Source organism: Eptatretus burgeri, chromosome 4 (genome assembly GCF_056783735.1).
Source record: "Eptatretus burgeri isolate ZD-2024b chromosome 4, Ebu_testis_v1, whole genome shotgun sequence".
Lineage (NCBI taxonomy): Eukaryota > Metazoa > Chordata > Myxini > Myxiniformes > Myxinidae > Eptatretus > Eptatretus burgeri.
The window spans coordinates 49,110,415-49,134,635 of NC_140964.1; the positions used below are offsets into that span (position 1 = coordinate 49,110,415).

At 39.7% G+C, this 24,221-nt stretch overlaps 1 protein-coding gene across 3 annotated transcripts in view; it reads right to left on the minus strand.

Annotated features, from left to right (window-relative positions):
• Positions 1-534: 534 nt before the first annotated feature.
• The window catches only part of FKTN (fukutin), a 40,464-nt gene continuing 16,777 nt past the window's right edge, over positions 535-24,221 (minus strand). For all 3 annotated transcript variants that reach the window (XM_085877917.1, XM_085877916.1, XM_085877915.1), the window contains exons 7-9: positions 4,065-4,198; positions 3,092-3,675; positions 535-1,811 (exon numbers count right to left, since the gene is read on the minus strand). In XM_085877917.1, the coding sequence (XP_085734043.1) occupies positions 1,580-1,811; positions 3,092-3,675; positions 4,065-4,198 (950 nt within the window). In that variant the 3' untranslated portion in view covers positions 535-1,579. The remainder of the gene's footprint in view (positions 1,812-3,091; positions 3,676-4,064; positions 4,199-24,221) is intronic.

A 24,221-nucleotide genomic window follows, 5' to 3' on the forward strand; every position in this document is an offset into this window, starting at 1 on the left:
TTATTTTTCCGAGTAGAAATTGCAAGCCGCGGCTAAGCTACTAAGCCTAAGCCTTTTTTTAAATCAGATTTTCGAGGTAATCTCATTACTACCCTATAGATACTGTATAATCCGAGAACAGAATTCAAGAATTTTCCGTTCGTTTGTCCGAACCGCTTAGGTGAATTTTGCATATTTTTCAACAGCTACCTTTTAAAATCTATAATTTAATCCTCATAAGTCCGACGACCGAATGATACCTCTCGTTTTGTAGGTCTATACCTCCCCTAAGTCGAAGTAAAAAAAAATATTTACATTAACCGCCGCAAAAGCGAGTGAATCGGCGCATTTTATTTTATGTTTCCCAAGTATTCAAAGCTAATTTAGTCGACAAAATACACACTTTCCTTCGATTTTCAACGTTGGGATTTAGGCCACTGTTATCGACTGCGAAATATGAAAACAGAATTACAAAATATCTTTCCGTTAGTTCGTGCAAGCCGGTAGAGTGAAACCGCGTCATCCTGCACAAGCTTCACCATCTCAATCAGCATGTACCAGACCGCAAAATATTTTATTGGCTTATAACTCAACGGTGCAAAGTCACAAAAATTAAACACACACATCATCGTGCAGGTAATAATATCAGGCATCCGGCGATATAAGTTAGAAAGGTGAAATAAACTATTTTGGTCGCTAAAGGGGCTCCGAGCCGTTGCGGCCTAACACTATCTGAGGCGTGGCGCTCCGGGCCATGAAGCCGCAATTTCTTTAAGCACTCATAAAATGACGATACAAAGTCCAAAAACGTCCCAACATACCTCAAAATGTCCAGGTCTCGTTCCCTGTTAGTGGGTGAACAATCCAACGCTTGGCAAATTCTGCTTCGCAATGATAGGAAGAGCAGACATCGAAGGATCAAAAAGCGACGTCGCTATGGACGCTTGGCCGGTGGGAGACCATGACTTAGGAAGCACGGATTCTCAATGTTGAATTGTTAACCTATCATCTTTAATAGAACTATAATAGACCAATAAAACTTTATTCTTGTATTTGAGGAGCATCTCGGCCTGGTTGTACTTGAGCAGCTCGTTTTGTGTTACGTAACTTACGTTCAATGAAAAAAGTGGGGGGGGGGACAATAGATATGTGCCCCCCCCCTTGATAAAAAGTGCCCATAATGCCCGTCCCCCACCAATCGACACCCATAATGAATCAACCAATCCATGAAAGACCATGATGATAGTTTATAGCTGTGTCAGGATTCAAACCCAGGTGAGACAGCTTAGAGGTGATTGTAATGGCCTACTGTTTATGAAAGCCACAATGGAATATTTTCGATCCACCAGATAACAATGGCAGATGGAACCCCAGCTGAATATCACTCAGAAGGTGTGATTAATTGGTGCAATATCCTACCTCCAAGACAACAAAGTGACAGTTTATAGTCAGGCCAGGAATCAAAAGCAGATTACACAGCTCAAAGGTGAGTACACTACATCAGCCCAAAGAGGATATTGTCAACCAAAAAATGACCATGACAGTTCATCACACCAACAAAATTAATTACAACATCCCTTGGATGTGTGCAACCACCATCTCATTGCAGTCCAAGTTGGTCTGGCCGGGGCAGCATAGCATGGCGAGCTTGCCAACTCCACCGGCCATTAGGCCGTACGTTGTCTGGTGAGCTTTTCCAATCCCAGTGGGTAACAGGATGACTCCACGAATGACCGTAATTGGCACGAATGTAGGGAAGTGCTGGGCATGGGGCTCGCAGCAGCAGGCCAGAAAGATCGACCCAGCATAAGCCAAATGATGGGAAGAGGTATCTGGAAAATTACAATTAGTGTCAACAATTCTCACCAATGGATAAACTCTAGATATTTTAAGATTTTAAAAATCTTTTAAGAACTTTTAAGGCTGGACATTTAAGGAATGGAGGCTCTCAACGTTAGACATGACATCAGGGCTGTCTCTCCAGACATATTTTAAGCATTTAATACACTCTGGCATCCTGTCTAGTTCTGTGAACTCTCTGCCGATGGCATCCAAGGCCAACTCCACTCTTGGGATATTGACTTCCTCTGCTCTCCTAGCCAATGCATGGTTCTCAGCCAACAACATGCACATGCGCATGGGTCTTTCCTTGGCACACATGAACTCTTATCCACCTAAAAGGCCCTCATCCACAGGTTGGTGGAGTATTGGTGTCCCCTCTGGGCTGGTGTCCCCTGCCTCCCACCTTGCTCAGCTTGATGCCGTGGAAACAAAGGCCTTCAAGATTATTGGAATCTCCTGTGATGAAGCTGAGCCCATCACTTTCACATCGCAGAAAGGTCGGTGGTCTTTGTCTTCTACAGTCTCCTTTTTGGTCTAACACCCTCTGATCTCTTCATGCTCTGTCACACAGGCTTCTCCAGGGCACACATGGTCTGCCAGCAATCCCTTTCTGGTAAACCCCCAAAATTCAGAATCACTGCTCACCTCCACTCATTCGTTCCTTTTTTTCCCCACCAGTAGAACCAACTTACACATTCTCTTCAATGTCATTCTTGCCTCCAGGTTTCAAGATCGCTGTTCACCACCATCTCAGATCATTGCCTTCCTAAACCATGACGTCATCTACCCCCGGTAATCCCACCCTCCAAGCCCACCTCTTTCCAATTTTCCAGTTTATGCTTCTTGACAGTTTACTTCTGTATCCATCTTGTCCACCCCTTGTGTCCTCCCATAGCCATAATTATTCCCCACATCCCTTATTGCAACAAGTCTTCTATTTTTTTTTAAACTAAACCCTGCTGTTGGTGTTTCCCCCTCTCTTTCTCCTGTTCCTTTTGTTTGGTTACGTCCTGATTTGTTCTATGTCCTCACTCCTCCACAAGCCTAGATGTCAAATATTAAAAATAAATAAAAGGCTAGAGTTAATCATGGACAGTACATCACGACTTGATGAGAGTGGAAAATTTCTGCTAAGCTGTGGGAACCATCAAGGGCAAAGCAACAAGGCTCTACCCATGCCACAACAGAGGTGTTCACTAAAGAGAGGGAAAGACAGCACATACATTCATGCAAAATAACACATGTTCCATGATAAGGTGCAACAACTTACTTGAACTTTTTGCCACTTTTAACTTGTGTTCCTCCATTCCACACCTGTCCACCTGGAACTCCAACCAGCAACTCTACTTCCTCAAAACGTGGATTATTATTCTTCATCTTCCACAGTCTCTTTTGTTCTTCATTGCTCCACCAAACCAGACTATTTTCTTCTACTTGTACAACCAGATGTTTTTCATCCTCACTGTCTGGCCTTCTCCCTTCGCTTTTTCTGACTACGACGACATCATTTCTTTCTCCATCCTCCATGTCCTTTTTGACAATTTTCTCAATGTATCGTCGATCTAACTCATTCCTCTTGTTTGCCATTTCCACATCCTTTCCATCTGCATCACCCAACTTGTCCTGGTTTCTAATTATTTCATCATGTTGAGCCACAGCTTTAATATCAGTTCCTTTACTGCTCAAATGATTATGCTCTTCCTTCACCTCCCCATTCTCTTTCTTGTCATCAGCATTTCCATTATCTGCATCAGTTTTACCTAAGTCCTTCACCTCTCCTTCCTCTGCATAAAAGAAAAACATGTCCAGTTTGATTCCAAAGCGAGAAAATGACAGCTCCAGGCTGTCATCCACCTGAAAGCAAAGAACAGTAAAAGAGATTCCCAAAGTTACCCAGGAATTTACAGCTATTGCATAAACATTAGGGACCAACATACTGTGAAACATAAACGACTGCAAACATGTATTCAAATATTTTAAAGATTCCCCTACCCAGGTAAGGTGAGGAGACCACCCTGCCATGAACAGTACTGAGAACAAGGATGCATCTCTGCTCAGCGAATCAGTTTGTGGGAAAATAGCAAATGTTTACGGTCAAATATTTGCAGAAAATGTTACGTCAACGCCCGAGAGAGGGGGAACAAAATGTTTCAAGTGGTAAACAGGAAAAGTAATGAGTCAGATTGAGAGAGAGAGATTGGCAGACAAAGTGAATGAGAGAGATAAATAAGGATGAATCGTACAAAGCCAAGCTTGTGTGTGAGTGTTAGGCCCTGCTGTTCCAGAACCGGCACAAGTCCTGGCGTGAAGTCCTCAATGCGTAGGCCAATATCTACGTCACGGCTGTAAGGGATGATATCACACTGTCGAAACCACCCTGAAGGAAAAGGGGATGATATCAATTACTGACCTGGCAATTACACATTGCCAAATACTCCCAATGGAAATTATCTTATTTAATGCAAGAAATCTATGGACCGAGGCACTTGTTGTCAGTAATTAGGAACCACAACAGAGGGTGTCCCATTTACATTAGCCACAGGTAAAATACATTTCCACTAGAACAGCACTAAGTAGCGTGCAACCCTCAAACCAGGCTGAACATTTTACGTTGTGTATCCCACTGATAGGCCAGATCTGCATCTGAATGTTAATCAAAACCTAATCAGCTTGTTATGGTCAAGGACACAAATCATCCACCAAGTTTCATCCAAATCCATCCACAACTTTTTGAGATATCATGCTATATCATCAATTTTGGCCCTATCTCTCAATGGTGAAGAATCACTTCAAAAATTAGAGTATCCAGATCCAGATATTCACCAAAATCTAATCAATTCATCCTTGTCACACCCAACCTGTCCACCAAATTGTCCAAATTCATCCAAAACTTTTTGAGATATCCTTCTCACAAACAGAGACAAACAGACATGAAAACAAACTCCTTCCACCTTCGGTGATGGAGGTAAAAATGAGTAAGGACTACAAGTGAGTTTGTATATATTGTTGTGGTTTTGATGTCAAGGGGGTAAAATAATCAATTTTTAGCAAAAACGATAGTTATTTCACAGCATTTGTATAATTAAGTGCACTATATTGCATGTGAATAAATGTGTTGTGAGTGTTCAGACAGACGAATGAGTGCGACCATTGGCTGTCTGTCTGCCCTTCCCTTTATTATACATTTCCTTTATGTATATCTTCCCTTTATTTCTTCTCTCACATCTGTCAAACAACGCATACAGGAACATAAAGTAGGACACTTCAGCACTTATACGGGAGCAGAGCACGCCCGTCCATGTTAACGCAGGTTTTGTCATGGCAGTTTCCGCTCTATCAGTCTCTCGGACTGATTTGAGCTGGATCGAAGCAAGTTCCCGGAATCGCAACATTTCGTAATTGAAACACCTCAGTCGCAGCTAGACCAATCCGCTTGGTCGGCATAAGCAAGCGCGGAGAACGAATCACAAAAAAGGAACAACTTAAGACATCTGAAGGAGCCAACCAATGAGGACAACACCCACACTTTTTGAGGGTCATAAAAGCATGGGGTAGAGGAATTTTGAGAGCACTTCTTTAGGAGCAGAGAGTTCAGTCAATGAGTCCAGAGTCTGCCTTGACTGATGGACGACGGCCACGTTGGAGTGACGATTATGCTGTCGTAATGATAATCAGGACTGGCATGACTCACATGAGAGGAGCTTTCACCCCATCTAACTCTTTCTACCTCCACCTCTATTTCTCACTTCTCGAACGGATGCACAAAGCTGGCTTATCATGCGGTGTTAAGTTGACTGTGTAGGAATCAGAGGGCAGGAATGCACATGTTGGGGATAAGAGGGAATGCTTTTGATTGTACATACAGTGTCTATAGAAAGGCTACATACCCTTACAAACTTTTCACCTTTTGTTGCCTTATATCCAGGAATTAAATTGCATTAAATCAGATTTTTGTCTGATTGTTAAATTGTAGTAATTGTAGTAATTCTGAATAATTAAGAATAAAATCAGCTGTTCCTGTAGATTTCCTTTGCTGGGTAGTGCATTTCAATTTCACAGCAAATTCTCAACCATGAGCACTAAGGAGCTTTCAAAAGACCTCTGGGATAAAGTTGTGGAAAGGCACAGATCAGGGGATAAGTAAAAATATTTCAAAGGCCTTGAATATCCCTTGGAGCACAGTCAAGCCAATCATTAAGTGACAGGCACATGGTACCACAAAGACATTGTCTAGATCAGGTCATCCTTCCAAACTACATGACCAAGCAAGGAAGAGACTGATCAGAGAGGCCAACAAGAGGCCAATGACAACTTTGAAAGAGCTACATGCCTTTCTGGCATGCAAAGACTGGTCACTGTGTGCATGTGACAACAATATCCCGAGCACTCCAGAAGTCAGGCCTGTAGGGTATGGTGGCAAGGAGGAAGCTATTACTCAAAAATGCCCACCTTGAGTCCCGTTTGAGGGACGCAAAAAATCACTCTCGAGATTCTGATAGATTTGGACTCGTATTCTTTCACCCATTTAAAATTACCATCAGGTTGAGATTCAGACATTGCCCAGCCATACAAGTTATGAGCATCAAAGTATATTCAGTCAGATGTGGGCTTATCAGGTGAGAAGTCTGGAAGATATATATTATTTTCCTGAGCATATCTCTGAACAAGCTTGTGAAATTCCTCTTCTTTTAGCCTTCTCAATCAAGAGCATATCTACATCACTTAGAATATAAAGGGGCTGTTTAGTCATTTTTAACATAGCGCTCCAGGTGAGTCCAGGAGATGTTTAATAATGGACAGGATCAAGTCCATAGGAATCTTTATTATAACAAACTTCTCTAAATTTCTCAAACACATCAGCAAGTAATAAAACATCAGTTATTAAATAAAGGTCATGATATTCACCAATATTCTTTATCTCAAACTCTTTCCAAACTTGTTTTGCTCTTTCATATTCTTCACCCATAATATGACATCTTCCTAACTTGTTATAAAAACGCTTTTGAGGAGGAAGTCTTGTTTCTTTATATCTTTCAAAAGAATCCATATAATCATATGGGTAAATGCTCGTTTTAGTAAGAAGAGAAATGTCTTTACCCAAATCAGCTTCAGTCCTAAATTGACCAGAAGGTATAGAAAAAGAGATGTTTGAAACCAAAGAACTTAGAGGGCTTGTCATAAATTTCTAAGTCAAGAAATCAAATATTTGTATTTACATCCATTTCACGAGGATAAATCTGTTTTGTAAATGAGATGCAATTGTGATCTGAATTAGGAATTGCTATTATCTTTCCAGGAGTCATACTTAGTTCTTTTATAAAGAGATGCATATCATAATGACATATTATGAAGAAATACAGGTATGAATGTCAGGATTCTATAATTAAGATTACAATTATTATGAGCTGCTCCACGATATTACCCCGTTATATGGCAATGATCTCTAACCCGTTTATCAGTTCTCCCAAAGCCTCCGAGCATATATGACAAATCCTTGCTTCTTCAAATTCTCTCTCTTCATTTGGAGAGAAGTCAAGGAGCTTATTTGTTCTTGACATAATTTCAGTGAGCTTCATACAATCATCCTCAATCCTTTTAACAAATTCAGTAGCAGCATCAGGTCCTCTATACAACTCCAACTTATCATATCTACTTCCTCCAGATGATTTAATGTAAAAAAACCCGCAAGGGATATGCTTTTGATATATATATATATATATATATATATATATATATATATATATATATATATATATATATATATATATATATATATATATATATATATATATATAAATATCATCAATCTTTTCCAAGATGTTCTCAAAATCAGCATATATTACAAATGGGTGTTTTATACATATATTTGTTTCATTAAATACAACTTTCTCTCCTGGTCCTGGCATCTCAACAACTGTTGCTTTATGTTAAAACAATACTTTAAATGTTTATCAAGTCTTTGTTGAGATCGAAAGATATTTAGACATCTCTCACAAGGATATGATTTATGCTTTGATTTATAAACTTGATGACTTACTAATCTCGAAAAGTTTTTGATTATAAGCATAATGAGCTGTTTCTTTATTGGTTAAATAAAGGAGATTTACATGCTGGTCATTTGACCAATTTTCATTGGATATAGTATTACAAACTCTGAGAATTTGGACTTTGTTTTTATCAGTTAAACCATTAGCATTTATTGATAGGTTATTCATATTCTCTAACTTTGTTATATCTTTTAAGCACATGGGTTTTCCTCTAGAGATGCCTAGACCCCCACTTTATAATTTATTGTCATATTTCTTATACTTTGAAACTCTTTCACAGTCCCTTTCCTGTGGATAAAGATGTGCTAAGATACTCCAGAGAAAGCATTTATTATCAGTATTTTTAATAGTAATTATTGCCATTTTATTCTTTATATCCTTAGGTAAATCAATCTGAGAAGAAGCCTTCAGCAGAGTGGAATTAAGAATATTAAAATCAATATATTGTTACGGTTGTGGAAATTCACATTACACCATAAAGAGTCCTCAGGTGAGATATATCGGTAAGTTCATGTGTAGTTAGCCCACACCCATTGTATAGAGGGAATTTATGTGATCCATTTGGGCTGCGATCCTTCAGTTAGCCATTTTTCTTTCTCTATGGTTATTTTCGACCATTAAGCCACCAACAACGCAAACACCACCACCTTCGCCTTTACCTTCACAACTCCATCCCGCAAACATCGCTTCACCGCCATTCCCAAACGACGCCCACCAACCACCAAACCACCACAGAAAACCCTCCACCACCTTCGCCTTTCTCCTTCACAACCATTCCCAGACACCACCAGTCAACACCAAACGTCGTGCTGTCCAGGAGCCGTTCGGTAGTTGGTGCCGAACGTGTCGAGCCGCAGGTCCAAATGCGAGAGGAATTCGGATCAGAAATGCTTCACGCCCACTTCTCCTCCGTCCAATGGGTGAGCGCGAGGCGGTTTGGCCCCGCTTCCAGGCGCGTGGATGTGAATTCCGTTTATGCAAATATGCGGATCAGGGGAGGTTCACGCCCCTTTTCGCCCAACCAATGGCTGACCAGGGGGGTGGCGTGGCCCCGCCTCCAATCGCGTTCTGATCCTGGAATTTGCATATTGGCTTCTCCTTCCGCCTATAAAGATGCGAGCACAAGGCGGCTCGTGGTGGTTGCGTGTTGGTTGTTGCGTGTTGGGTATTGCGTGTTCGGTGTTGGGCTGGCTGGTCGAGTCCAAGTTGAGTGCACGGTGGAGCTGCAGTCGGCTGGTCGGGGCAAGGGAGCTCAGGTCCGAGTCAAGTGAGGATGGCGGTCGGCGACGAGGTTGCGGTGTGGGGGATCGCTCGTCTCGTCGCGGGACCCAAGCCAGCTAGCCATTCCCCTCTCCCTGAGCATCAACAATTCCCCCCCCATTCGCACTGAGCTAGTGCCGAGGGGGCCCCCGTTTCTCCCCCACCCTAAACGTGGCGCCAACAAGACCGCTCACCCGGAGCATGCCAGAGAGGACTCGCCGACCACGCCAGGGCACAGAGTCGGGGCGCAGCGGCACGAACATTGCGGCTTGCCCGCCATCGCGTCACGAGGATGCGGGTAGGACCTCCCCAGTCTCTTGGACCTGGCCGATCCTCCACGATCCACGTACATTTGGTCAACGGGCCTGTCTGCCTCCTTGCCTGTGAGGGTGGCTTTCTTCCTTTGCTTTTTGCGTAAATGCTTGTGGTGGCGCCATCTTTCAAGTAAAACTGTGTAAGTATTGCCGTGTGTACGCGTATAGTCGGTTTTAACTGTTTTTCTTACATTTGCTTTTTGTGCATTTTGTATGGCTGAATATACGTGCTTGCTTTGTGTCTGCGTGTGTAAATAAAATGCTTGCTTGTTGAACTGCTCCCGCTCTGCTTCGTCGCCTTTCTTTTTATTGACTCTCCATCCTGCATCACGTAAAGGATTGGCAATGGGGTTTAGACACCCAATAAATAATCACGTCCGTTGAGGTCAGCGATAACACCGCCCGGTTATCACTGTAGCACGGAACGGACCGCTTAAGCGGTTCGTGTCCTAGGCTGACCTGTGGCGAGGTATGATCGCCCGATTAACCATCCGCGTAGGTAATTAGGTAGGTCGAGTTTGGCGAACAACCCTATCCTACGCAGGTGGGCGATTGGCATGATTGTGGTGAGGTCGAAAGACCCACCCGCGACTGGCTCCAGGCGGTAGTTCCCAGAGGGTCACGACTGAATTGTCTGTTCCGGTGGGTGAGGCGGCCGCGATTCGAGTTATGTGGCCGATCTCACGCCAGCGGGCACGAATTCGCAACAATATGAAGCATTCCCAATGTTGAACCCACTACCTTGTTGTTCTTTTAATTCAAATCTAATAAGCTCATCAAAGATAGGAGATTTAATGAAGCTATCAATTGATGGAATTAAGTGTGGTGGATTCATTCTCATATATTTTTCTTCAATAACATTATCTTCTCTTGAGAAGGTAAAGGAGGCTCCAAGATATATTTTGAATGATTTATGCATTTTCAAGATTCTACTAACAAACTTGACAATTGAATCCTTGAGATATGAATTGCTTCCCAAATGGATCTTGCACTAATATTAAATCTTACAAGTTTAACCTCTACCCAATCCTTAAAACATCTTTGAAGAGTTGTTATTTCAAATGGTTTTGTCTCAATGACATCTCCCTCTAATCCATTTTTCTTCTTATTTCTCTTCAAGTTTCTCTCAATGTTGTTTATGTGTTTTTGTGATTGAAGGTGTTTTTTATAACTCTCTTTTAAGACATCCTGAGAATAGACATCACAATGTTTTGTTTCTCGTTCAAATGGAGATATTTGTCTGACAAGATTGAATGTGTGTGTGTTGATTTGAAGGTGTTTTTTAGAACATTTATATTCATGATTACAAACGTCACAGTACGTTGTATTCAGCCTATTTATGTATAAAAACGTTGCTTAAAATAAAAGTTTCTTTCTTGATGAAATCCTCACGGTAATTTATGGATGCTTTTCATTGAAAATTTTCTTAATGAAAATTCCATTTAATTCATAGGTGAATCTGTACTTGAAACCATTTTGCCCACCAACTTTTTTCACTTAATAAATACAATGTATCAAGACACAAAAGACGAGTTTCACTCAATCTCTATATTTGTAAAAGATACTGAGAAATATGTCGAGGATGTAAAATTAAATAAAGATAAATACAATTTTTGGATAAAAACAATTATGGTTGATAATATGAGTTCTTCAATTTCCTTCAGTGGAAGGGCTTTTCGTATATCTGGAAGAACATCAATTAAAGTATCTCTAACAAAAGTTTCTCATCTCCTTCTGGCAATATATTCAAAACTAGAAAAAGCAATGAAACAAGAAAACGTATCAAAAACGAAAAACCTTATGGATGAAGCTTTAGAAAGAAAAGATAAGACCATCAGCAATCAGGAAGGAGAAAGTTGTATTTTTTTCAATAACGCTAACGATGTAAATCTTGATGAAATAAAGGATGTTAATATATCAGGTGAAATGACATTTCGTTCAGTCATAGTTAAGGACCATTTTAAAATTACCTTTAAGAGAAAGAGAAATAATGTATTAGTTGAATCTGTTCATGAAAAAAGTACATGGATATAGATGGTAATGTTTTTTCGACTAATTAAATACGAGTCATTATTCAAGTGAAGATTTTGAAGATTATGAGAGTGATGATAGTATTTCTGTTGGAACAGAAGGCAGTTATGATTCTGAGAGTTTGTGTTCGAACGATAGTAATGAAAGTAGTTTTATAGATTATTGTGAACACACCAATGAAAGTACCGAAGATGAATTTTATTTGAAGTAAAGTTTTACCTTATAAATATGAATTGTATACTCGATATTGAGCCTCTTGAATTCCCTGATTCTCCATATGACAAATTTGAGAATTGTCCTGCATGTGATAGAGTGGGATTAAACACAGAGTGAAAAGCCCATAAACAATGTATATTCTGTGATTATCTTCTAATTCATGAAAATAAAAAATTTAAAAAGGAACATAACTGTTTCAAAATTACACCAAAAATGAATTACTTCACAAGATTAATAAGAGAAATGAATGATAAGTACGAGGGTGATAATGCACCTTTTCTTACATAAAAGACTGAACAAATGATGGTAATGTTTCATGGATTGATGATGGATATTATTAACGATTGCCATTTTCAGGGAAATATCAACACAAGATATTGTATAAATAAAATAATGGATTATCTTGAAATTAAACCTGAACTCAGGATAAAACATGGTTTCGAAAAAAGCCAATAGAAAATTAAATAATTTATTTTCTAAATATATAAATGAATCGATTTTTTACCCATTTGGGAAAACAAGATAAAATTGAACAACCACAAAAATCTTCCAAATTCATCAAGATGTCTCATAGTTGGTTCAAGCGGATGTGGAAAAACCTGCCTGCTTTTGAAGATGCTCCTTACTCCCAACTTTTTAGATTTTGATAATTTAATAATTTTCACAAAGTCAAGTTTTCAACCTGAGTATCAACGACTCTCACAAGGTTTTAATGCATGTCTTCAAAAAGAAGACATAATTGGTTTATATAAACTTCAAAACGAACTAAATGATTAAAACATTGAAGATATAATTCAACTATTTTGTGATACACAGAAATGTAAAAAGAAATCAAAACCTACAACTTGTATTCTTTGTGATAATACAGGTGATAAACCTTCACCTCAATATTGGGATAAATAAAAAATGAATCTCGTTATCTTTGATGATTGTGTTAATGAGAGAAACCAAATGGTTATGGATAGTTATTACACAAGAGGGAGGAATTCTTCTTGTAATTGTATTTATCTTAGTTAATCATACTTTCAACTCCCTCGGCGCTCGATAAGAAATAATGCCAATACATTAATTTTATTCACGATAAATTCAAAATATATAAATAATTTTTGGAGAGATAATTGTTCTACATTTTGATGATAATTGTTCCAGAATTAGAATATGATGAAGGATTATTTCAACTGGAAGAGATAAATCAACCCCCTGTATGCTGTGAAAGCTCTCCAAAACAATGAATATTCAACAGATTCAAAAACTACAGCAGGTCACATTCCAACAGAACAACCAGCAATATTCCATCTTGTAAAATAAAAGGGGTTGATATTTAATGATGAATTAAGGTTCTTGAGTTCTGTTCAACCACCTGTTCAATTAACTCGAAGATGAATGTTTCTTCTTACAAAAGATGGAAGACAAGGTGCAACTGTGAGGGGTGAATCAAGTTATTTCGATAAACCATTGAATATAAAAAATGAGGATGATAGAGTATATATTGATTTACTAAACTCACTTGATTATGGAGTTTCTGTTGCCAGTAAAGGAAGGAAGAATGAAAAGGAGACACATTATTGAGGCTTTAAGTAAGCTTGGTTCAGGTGTTAGTTCTCTTCCAAATGACCCATCATAATTAGTTAATAGACGTATTGTTGTAAGGTAGTAAGACGGCTGGAAATAACAATCGTTTTAATGAAGCATCAGCCATTTTAGACAAGTTAATAAACATGGAAATAATATAAAAAAAAATGTCAACGCAAAGATATTTTATCCCATGTTAAATGAGTTGAATTCTCTTTCATGATGAAAATGAAAAATATCATCAATTGCAGATGCTAATGAGAATCAATTTTATTGTTGAAAGATGATAAAGAAGTATATATATATATATATATATATATATATATATATATATATATATATATATATATATATATATATATATATATATATATATATATATATATATATATATATAAAAGGTAATGATAGAATCATGGCCACTGAATGTTGGAAGAAAAATGATTTATCATCTTTTCAAGACTATGTAACAATTATGGTGTTTCAGAAAATAAAAAGATTTATAATAATTATATACAGACTTTTAAAAGCGTATAAATGAGAAGCACAATCCTTAGTTTTAATTTCACAACGCGTGATCACAGAGCTTCTTTCCCATACCCACGACAACTTGACACAACAAAAGAATATGAAGCATCTTTAACGTCTATGGAAACTTATAATTCCTTGTTTAACATCACAGAGAAAAATGACAAGTTTCGTTATTATCAAGGAAGCAGTTACAAAACTATAACAGTTTCACCCGGAGCATAAGATGTCTCAAATATCTTCCGAAATTGCTCGCGTTATGAAAGAACAGGGCGATGAAACTTGACTACAAGGTTGATTTCACAATTGATAATTCATTTAGAGAGTTATTGGGTTTCTCCTCAAATAAGATTGAAACTAATGGAACGTTTTATAGTGATAATGTCATTCAAATATCCTCAGGCATAAATTCGGCATTAATTCACTGTGATTTGGTTGATGGTGCTTATAATGACGGAATAAGAATAAATACAATATTTTCATTCAGGCATACTCAACCCCAATTGGATATCAATTCAATATAGACCCCAAATCTGATTTATCTACCCATGTCTGGAAAAACCATATACATATCGTTGGCTTTTGGAAGAAATATAATTACAGATTAATACAGATTAATAGTGTTACAATTAGTCTCACATACTTTTTTTGAAAAATAAATGAGAAGTAAAGTGCCAACTGGGGTATATGTTAGTCAAATCAATCTTGATAAACAATCATCTTGTTTTCAAAATCAAAAGCCTTGCATGATTAACGTTAATACAATTCAGAGAAAAGGAGAAGTAAGAATTGATGTTTTGCTCACAAGAGAACATGTGAAAATCTTGAATGATACTGGCTCACGAGATATTAAAATGTCAAAACCAATGTTGAAGAAATATTCAAGAAGAGAGGCGAGTGGAGAATTTCTCCCATTTCTAATTCCTTTATTTGCTGGTTTAAGTGTGGCTGGAGCATTGACGGGCGGTATTTTAGCAGCGGTTCAAACTGCCAATGAAAGAAAGACTCAAAAAAGGCATAACAACGAGATGGAGAAACAAATTAGTGGAAGTGGTGCAATTGTAGATTGTGCTGAAAAACTTAAAAGCCTACCTGATAAAGCGAGATTGTTAGTTGGAGATATATTTTCTTCTATCGCACAAGCAGGTGTAAAATTAATTAAAAGGGGTAAGGATAATATCTTTCTCATAAATAAATGAGCATTGATGAGTGCTTCAAATAATTTGGAAAGAATACAACATCAAATATAGAACTTGCCAAATATTGTAAGAATTTAAAAATTAACTAGCATATACCCGTGCTCTGCACGTAGTTGAATGGGTGGCAAAAGGTGGATGAGGCATAATAGTTGATGTTATGGGAAGCTGGGGAGGGTGTCATTCGGGATGTGATGCACTATGGTTACCTATCCTTAGTTTTCTAAAGGACCTCCCTGTAGATGACATTTTGGGTGAGTGTCTTGTTGCTGAATAGTCCTTGTGAGGAATTATTGTCCACTTTGATAGATATACAGGAGTAACCTCTTGCAAGTGAAAATGCAACATAGAGTTGGCCATGGGAGAACACAGGGGCTGGGAAGTATATTCCAAGTCTGTCAAATGTTTGGCCCTGGGATTTGTTTATGGTCATCGAGTATGCGAGTCTGACTGGAAATTGCATCCTCTGCAGTGTGACTGGAAGGTTGGCATCTGATGGGGCAAGTTTAAAATGATATAGGCCTAGCCCAAGACTGAACAGGAGCAGTGGAGGGTGACTGAGAATCAGAATGCAAATTTTAATGAACGGCACTTTTTGGCGCGCATCCGACGATCGAACACCGCTTGGACGCTTTAATTTGAAGATCACACACGAAAGACACAACACAGGAAACGATGGCGGTTGATATTGACAATTAATGTAATGAACGGCAGTTGTTTGGATGCATCAGACAATCAAACAACTCTTTAATTTGAACAGTTAACACACACACACACATTCTAGGTACAGAATCCATTGTCGGACACCGCGCTTTCGAAGAACAAAGTAAAGAAGAGAATCTGGGCAATGAAGGGATGGCCTCATACCCTTTCCCTGGTTCCCCCTACCTTCAGATTATAGCCTTTGATGTTATCTGGACGTAGGCCAATTGCAACTTATTTTCGGGTGTTTTTAATATGTACGTTGGATTTCAGACACAAATTGACAGTCGAAGACGCATGTTCAGTCTGGGAAGTACGTTGGATTTCAGACACAGATTGACAGTCGAAGACGGCGTGTTCAGTCCGGGAAGTCCATTGGATTTCAGACATAAATTGACAATCTAAGAGGGCGTGTTCAATCCGGGAAGTACGTTGGATTTCAGACAGACACAGATTGGCAGTCGAAGACGGCGTGTTCAGTCCGGGAAGTGCGTTGGATTTCAGACACAAATTGACAGTCAAAGAGGGCGTGTTCACTCCAGGAAGTACGTTGGATTGCAGACACAAATTGACAGTCTAAAAGGGAGTGTTCAGTCCGGGAAGTACGTTGGATTTCAGACACAAATTGACAATCTAAGAGGGAGTGTTCAGTCCGGGAAGTACGTTGGATTGCAGACACAAATTGACAGTCGAAAAGGGCGTGTTCACTCCGGGAAGTACGTTGGATTTCAGACACAGATTGACAGTCTAAAAGGGTGTGTTCACTCCGGGAAGTACATTGGATTTCAGACACAGATTGACAGTCTAAAGGGTGTGTTCACTCCGGGAAGTACATTGGATTTCAGACACAGATTGACAGTCGAAGACGGCATGTTCAGTCCGGGAAGTACGTTGGATTTCTGACAAATTGACAGTCGAAGACGGCGTGTTCAGTCCGGGAAGTACGTTGGATTGCAGACACAAATTGACAGTTGAAGACGGCGTGTTCAGTCCGGGAAGTACGTTGGATTGCAGACACAAATTGACAGTCTAAAAGGGCGTATTCATTCCGGGAAGTACGCTGGATTTCAGACACAAATTGACAATCTAAGAGGGCGTGTTCAGTCCGGGAAGTACGTTGGATTTCAGCCACAAATTGACAATCTAAGAGGGCGTGTTCAGTCTGGGAAGTACGTTGGATTGCAGACACAAATTGACAGTCTAAAAGGGCGTGTTCAGTCCAGGAAGTACGTTGGATTGCAGACACAAATTGACAGTTGAAGACTGCGTGTTCAGTCTGGGAAGTACGTTGGATTGCAGACATAAATTGACAGTCTAAGAGGGCGTGTTCGGTCCGGGAAGTATGTTGGATTTCAGACACAAATTGACAGTCGAAGACGGCGTGTTCAGTCCGGGAAGTACGTTGGATTGCAGACACAAATTGACAGTCTAAGAGGGTGTGTTCAGTCCGGGAAGTACGTTGGATTTCAGACAAATTGACAGTCCAAGAGGGCGTATTCAGTACGGGAAGGCACCAATCGGGGTATATTATGTTGGCAGAGCTCTGGCGCTCATCGTACCTCTCCTTCCACGCTCGTAAAATGACACGCTGATTTTTAAAACATGACAACCATTGCTGATGTTCTGAGTCATACTATTTATTATCAGTTGTGTTTATGTTCAGTGTTTGATGCAATGAGTACTCCCTGACTCGAGTTCATATTTTTTGGATAGATGGCAGCACTTACCGGACAGCAGTTCAGCGATGGCGACCGAACGGGAATAAATGCGGCCGTCGATGGGTTGAAAATCTTGTTGAAGCCACGTTGTCATTCAATTCCAGCTTAGAAATTTAGTGCATCGTCTTTGTCACATTAAGAAACCCCAGTATATGGGAAATGAGCACATTCCTGCCAGCGGTTTCGGAGGAGAAACGTCAAATTACGCGCAGACGTTAACAGAAATAATATTTTTTAAAATAAATCTTTACTTTAAATACAATGTTTCTTGTTATATTTTTTGTGTCAAATTCACCTTGAGGTAGTCAGCATGTGCAGAAGAGGGTTTTACATTGCAGATGCTGTTTTCGAGGAGTGGCATTACGCCTCTCAGCGGTGACGGTCTGTCGACGACAGACGTAATGACGTCAGCGAATGACCAATGATGTCATGACGGAATTACGCCTCTGAGAGGTGATGTCACATGTCGCCATGCAAACGAATGTAAAAATTAGAAAAATCGCCCAACATTCCCAATCTCTCCATCTGGTGCGATCTCACATAGCCCATGCTGTTCATTAGACCACAGAGCACCGGCAATCCGTCTGACAGTTTTGGAAGCGATACATCAAATTACGCGCAGACGTTAACAGAAATAATATATCGACTCGCATATACCCGTGCTCCACAAGGAGTTGAATGGGTGGCAAAAGGTGAATGAGGCATAATAGTTGATGTTATGGGAAGCTGGGGAGGGTGTCATGAGGGATGTAATGCACTATGGTTACCTGTCCTTAGTTTTCCAAAGGACTTCCCTGTAGATGACATTTTGGGTGAGTGTCTTGTTGCTGAAAAGTCCTTGTGAGGAATTATTGTCCACTTTGATAGATATATCAGAGTAACCTCTTGCACATGAAAATGCAACATACAGTTGGCCATGGGAGGTAAATTCAGGGGGCTGGGAGGTATATTCAGGGGGCTGGGAGGTATATTCCGAGTTTGTCAAATGTTTGGCTCTGGGATTTGTTTATGGTCATTGAGTATGTGAGTCTGACTGGAAATTGCATCCTCTGCAGTGTGACTGGAAGGTTGGCGCCTGATGGGGCAAGTTTAACATGATATAGGCCTAGCCCAAGACTGAACAGGAGCAGTGGAGGGTGACCGAGAATCAGAATGCAAATTTCATTGAATGGCACTTTTTGGCGCACATCCGACGATCGAACACTGCTTGGGCGCTTTAATTTGAAGACCACACACACAAGACACAACGCAGGTAACGATGGCGGTTGATATTGACAATTAATGTAATGAACGGCAGTTGTTTGGGTGCATCCGGCAATTGAAAACCTCTTTAATTTGAACAGTTAACACGCACACATTCAAGGTACAGAATCGATTGTCGGACACCGCGCTTTCGAAGAACAAAGAAAAGAAGAGAATCCGAGCAATGAAGGGATGACCTCATACCCGTTCCCTGGTTCCCCCTACCTTCAGATTATAGCCTTTGATGTTATCTGGATGTAGGCCTATTGCAACTTATTTTCGGGTGTTTTTAATATGTACGTTGGATTTCAGACACAAATTGACAGTCTAAGAGGGCGTGTTCAGTCCGAGAAAGCCAATCGGGGTACATCGTGTTGGCAGAGCTCTGGCGCTCATTGTTCCCCTCCTTCCACACTGATTTTTAAAACATGACAACCATTGCTGATGTTCTGAGCTATACTATTTATTATCAGTTGTGTTTATGTTCAGTGTTTGATGCAATAAGTACTCCCTTACTCGAGTTCATATTTTTTGGATAGACCGCAGCACTTACCAGACAGTAGTTCAGCGATGGCGCCGGAACGGGAATAAATGCGGACGTCGATGGGTTGAAAATCTTTTTGAAGCCACGTTGTCATCCAATTCCAGCTTAGAAATTTAGTGCATCGTGTTCGTCACATTAAGAAACCCCAGTATATGGGAAATGAGCGCATTCCTGCCAGCGGTTTTGGAGGAGAAACGTCAAAATACGCGCAGACGTTAACAGAAATAATATATTTTTTACATAAATCTTAACTTTAAATACAATGTTTCTTGTGACATTTTTTGTGTCAAATTCATCTTCTGAGGTAGTGAGCATGTGCATAAGAGGGTTTTACATTGCAGACGCTGTTTTCGAGGAGTGGCATTACGCCTCTCGGCGGTGACGGTCTGTCGACGACAGACGTAATGACGTCAGCGAATGACCGATGATGTCATGACGGAATTACGCCTCTCAGCCGTGACGTCACACGTCGCCATGCAAACGAATGTAAAAATTAGAAAATCGCCCAAAATTCCCAAACCTGTCCGTCTGGCACAATCTCACATAGCCCATGCTGTTCATTAGACCACAGAGCACCCACATGCCAAAGGTGGCGACAATCCATCTGGTAGTTTTGGAGGAGATACGTCAAATTACACGCAGACGTTAACAGAAATAATATATAGATAATGAGGTTATTTGTATGAGAGATGAATTAACAAACTTGTCTAAATATACAAAGAATATTATTACGAGTTTGGAAGATCATAATGGAAACGGTTCTCAATGGGCTTGTATTTATAATAATCAGGTTAAATATTATTTTGATAGTTATTGTCTTCCACCACTTGTTGATGTCATGAAATTCTTACAGCATGGTATTTATCAAACATTTCAAGTCCAATAATTAAATTCCAAGTGTTGTGGTCAATCATGTGTTATTTAAACTCAAAAAAATAAAAATTTTATGATGTTATTTTTAATCTAATATAAATGACTTATGTTGGAAAAGATGGTTCTACCTTTGGTGTATCCCATGAACTGGATATTTATTTATCAAATTATTACACAAAGACACAGGCTGAACAACAGAAATATAGTATAACAAAAAATATTAACATGAAAAATGCTTATAAATCAATAAATTATCCAAGCCCGACTGAGGTGAATGACTTGGTGAGATTAAGTGATTTATCACAATATACGAGGTGTGTTCAAAAACTATCCAACCTTAATTTTTCGTGCTTAAACAAATGAAGCTAGAGAGGCGTGGTTTGGTGCACGTATGTAGGCGATCCTAATCCGTATGCGTGAATATTTTCCTGCCTGCAGAAGCTGTCAGTCGCCGACAGACCGCCGATGAGTGTGGAAGTGGAAGTGAGCGCCGTCGGATTTTCATTTTTGACAAAATGACGGATCACTGTGGTCTCATCGCCAGTGATCACTGTGTTGAAGAAGTTGGGATCGCTGTTCACAGTCTCCAGCATGTCCTGTGCGATCTCCAGACGGAGTTGCTTCTGCTCGATCGTTAGCAGCTTTGGCACGAACTTCGCTGAGATTCTCCTTAAGCCCAAATCCTCAGTCACAATGGAATGAACGGATCCAATGCTGATGCCCGCCTCGTCTGCAAGTTCTCTGATAGTGATTCGACGATCCTGCATCAGCAGGGTCCTCACTTGGTCCATGACGATCTCATTTCGGGATGTTGAGGGCCTACCAAACGTGCCTCACTTTCCTCTGATGTGCGACCATCTTTGAAGTGGTTGTACCACTATTTTGTCTGTGTGGTGCCCATTGCTTCCTTCCCGAAGGCCTGTTGAATCTTGCGGATCGTTTCCACTTGGGAATCGCCAAGCTTTACACAAAATTTGATGCAGTAGCATAGTTCAAGTTTTTCCGTCATTTTGTCAAAAACGAAAATCCGACGGCGCTCACTTACACTTCCTCAATCATCGGCGGTCTGTCGGCGACTGACAGCTTCTGCAGGCGGGAAAATATTCACGCATACGGATGAGGATCGCCTACATACGTGCACCAAACCACGCCTCCCTAGCTTCATTTGTTTATGCACGAAAAATTAAGGTTGGATACTTTTTGAACACACCTCTTATGTCCTTAAATAAAATGGCTGTGTATTCCAAAGATACAGAAGTGTTGATTTTAACTCTGGATCATACAGAATTCACAGTTCTAATTGAAATAAAATTTTATAAAGGGCATATATCCAAAATGATATTCTCCAGGATGAAAGTGATTCAAAGGTAGTAAGGGATGAGGAAGGAGTTGAAGAAAATGAGGTAAGAGAGAAGGAGGAGTGGGAGAAGAGAGAGAAGGAGGCAAGGGAAAGAATGAATAAATATAAAAATTTGGAAACCAGTGAGATTAAAAAAAAAAATTAGAGTTACACAGAAAATTTATCGATCTCAACGCACTGAGGAGGAAAACAAAGAACTGACAAGTCTTGCAAAAATATATGCGTCAAGAGTATTAACAGCGATTTCAGGGAGAAGATTTTAACGAGAAAGTGGAGATAAAGAAGAGAAAGAAGGAAAAGATTCCATTATTGACGATGTTGGTATGTTGGTCAAAGTTTTACAATGTTTTCTTCAATAAATGGAGGAGAGTGAAGACATTTCTAAGGATTCTTTATATATTAGAAATTAAGATTCAAATGTGCATGTTGGAAACTTTAAAAGTTTACGCACTCTGTAGGAATTTTTCTCATAAATAAATGAGTTGGTTTTCTTTGTACATTTGAGACAACAAGAGTAAAAATATCTTGAATGTTAAAAGTAAAAATAATAGGGATATACAAAAAGGGATATGTTCGGTGTGTGGCTCTGAAAAGAGTAAATTGATCTCCAACAAAAACTTGGTAGAGATATGCAAAAGTTATCAGGAAGTAAATTTACAACAACCAGAATACCAGGGGAATTACATCTACCAGGGTATTCTTTCTGTGGTCCAAAAACAAACTTGGATAAAAGATTATATGAGGCTAACAATCCTAAACCTTGGTCAAAACCTAAAGAGTTGATGAAGTGCATATGAAGCACGATATTGATTATGGAAATAGTACGACATTGGAAGAAAAACAAGAAGCGGATCAAGAAATGTTGTATAATTTGTCTGATGCTAAATTCAGCCTTGAGAGAAAAAGTTGATTGGTTCATCGTGAAGATGATGATCAGTACTAAATTGAAACTTGGGCTTGGTAATTCAAAAAACCTATGATGTCATTAAGGTTGACAAGCAATTAGCTGATGAATTACATTACATGTTTGAAAAAACAAAAGGGGAAAATACTCTTATGTTATCCTTCCAACAGATATTTACTAAAAGCAAGAGAAAACTACAAAAAATTGTGGACTGATGAGGAAACAGAGTTCTACAACAAAACATTTATGAATTTTCTTAAAGATAATTGTTCTACATTATACAGCACCTTTAATGAAGGAAAAGAGGTTGTTCTTGAGCGTTTTAATCGCACTTTAAAAGAGAGACTATATAAAAAAAATTCACTCAACTCGGTTCTCAACAATGGTTATCTTTAATTCAGGACATTGTAGATAAGTACAATGATAAGATTCATACCTCAACGAAATCCAAGCCATCAGGAACATTTTCGAAATTAGACTATGAAAGAGATTAATGTCATAAAGCCTAAGTTCAAAGTTGGTGATATAGCCGCTGTCACACCTTGACGTTTTAGCCAGCATATGGCAAGGTATCAAAATGTATGTAAAACGCTGGTGTACGCTGAACTATTGATGTTATTTTTCCAGTTTTGGATGTATTCATAACGAGTTGGACGTATGCATAACGTATCAGTAACGTACACAGAACGTTTCGATAACATAAAGATAACTTATACCAACGAATGCTGAGCGTGTTGGCGCGTTCACAACCTATGCCCAATGATAGTTTAACTTATGCATAGCGCGTGGCAGCATATCGCCGACGATCACGTGGCGTAGCCTATTAAAAGGCTGCGGCTCGACGATTCAAATCATAACTGCACTTGACATCGAAGTGTCAAGCCGCTGTCACACCTTGACGTTTTAGCCAGCGTATGCCGAAGTATGAAAAATTTGCCGAATACGCTGGCACACGTCGAATACGTTATGAGCACGCTGAAGCATGCTGAAGCACGCTGGCATACGTCGTAGTACGCCGACAAATTTTCAGCATGTTGAAAATTTTTCGACGTATCCAGCGTATGACTCACACATTCTGCATACGGTGGCATAAGTTGTAGGCACGTTACGCGATCGTTGACACACGTTACTTGGAAGTTACTCATCAGTCGAAACACGTTACTTGTAAGTTACTCATAAGTCGAAACACGTCGAGGTAATGTTTAGCTTACCCGAAACTTATTTCTAACCTATGAGTAACGTGCTTTGAACCTATGTGTAACGTATCTCCAATGCACAGACGTATGTAGACGTATTTGATTGACGCCTTCCGGACGACCACAGAACTTACTGAACGTGTTTCTAACTTACAGCTACCGTATAATGGCGTATTGGCGCGTTTAGGGGAATTGGTATATAAAAATGGGCTTCACAGGAGGAACCCGTCAGTGTTCCAGACTCCATGTGTTTTTTTTGGGGGGTGGGGGGGTCACGGCTACAAAAGGTTGAGAACCACTGCGCTAGACATTACCTCGACGTATTTCGACTTATGAGTAACTTACAAGTAACATGTGTCGAGGTGTGTCAACGATCGCGTAACGTGCCTCCAACTTATGCAAGCATATGCGGAACGTGTGAGTCATACGCTGGCATACGTCGAAAAATTTTGAGCATGTTAAAATTTGTCGACAAGCTCAAAGTACTACAACGTATACAAAACTTACCCATAACGTATTCGACGTGTGCCAGCGTTTTAGACAAATTTTTCATATGTCAGCATACGCTGGCTAAATCGTCAAGGTGTGACAGTGGCTTAAAGTAAGAATATACAGGTGGAAATCTCATTTTGAAAAAGGTTATATGAAGCGATGGACAAATGAACTTTTTAAAATCGTTGATGTAATAGATACAGTT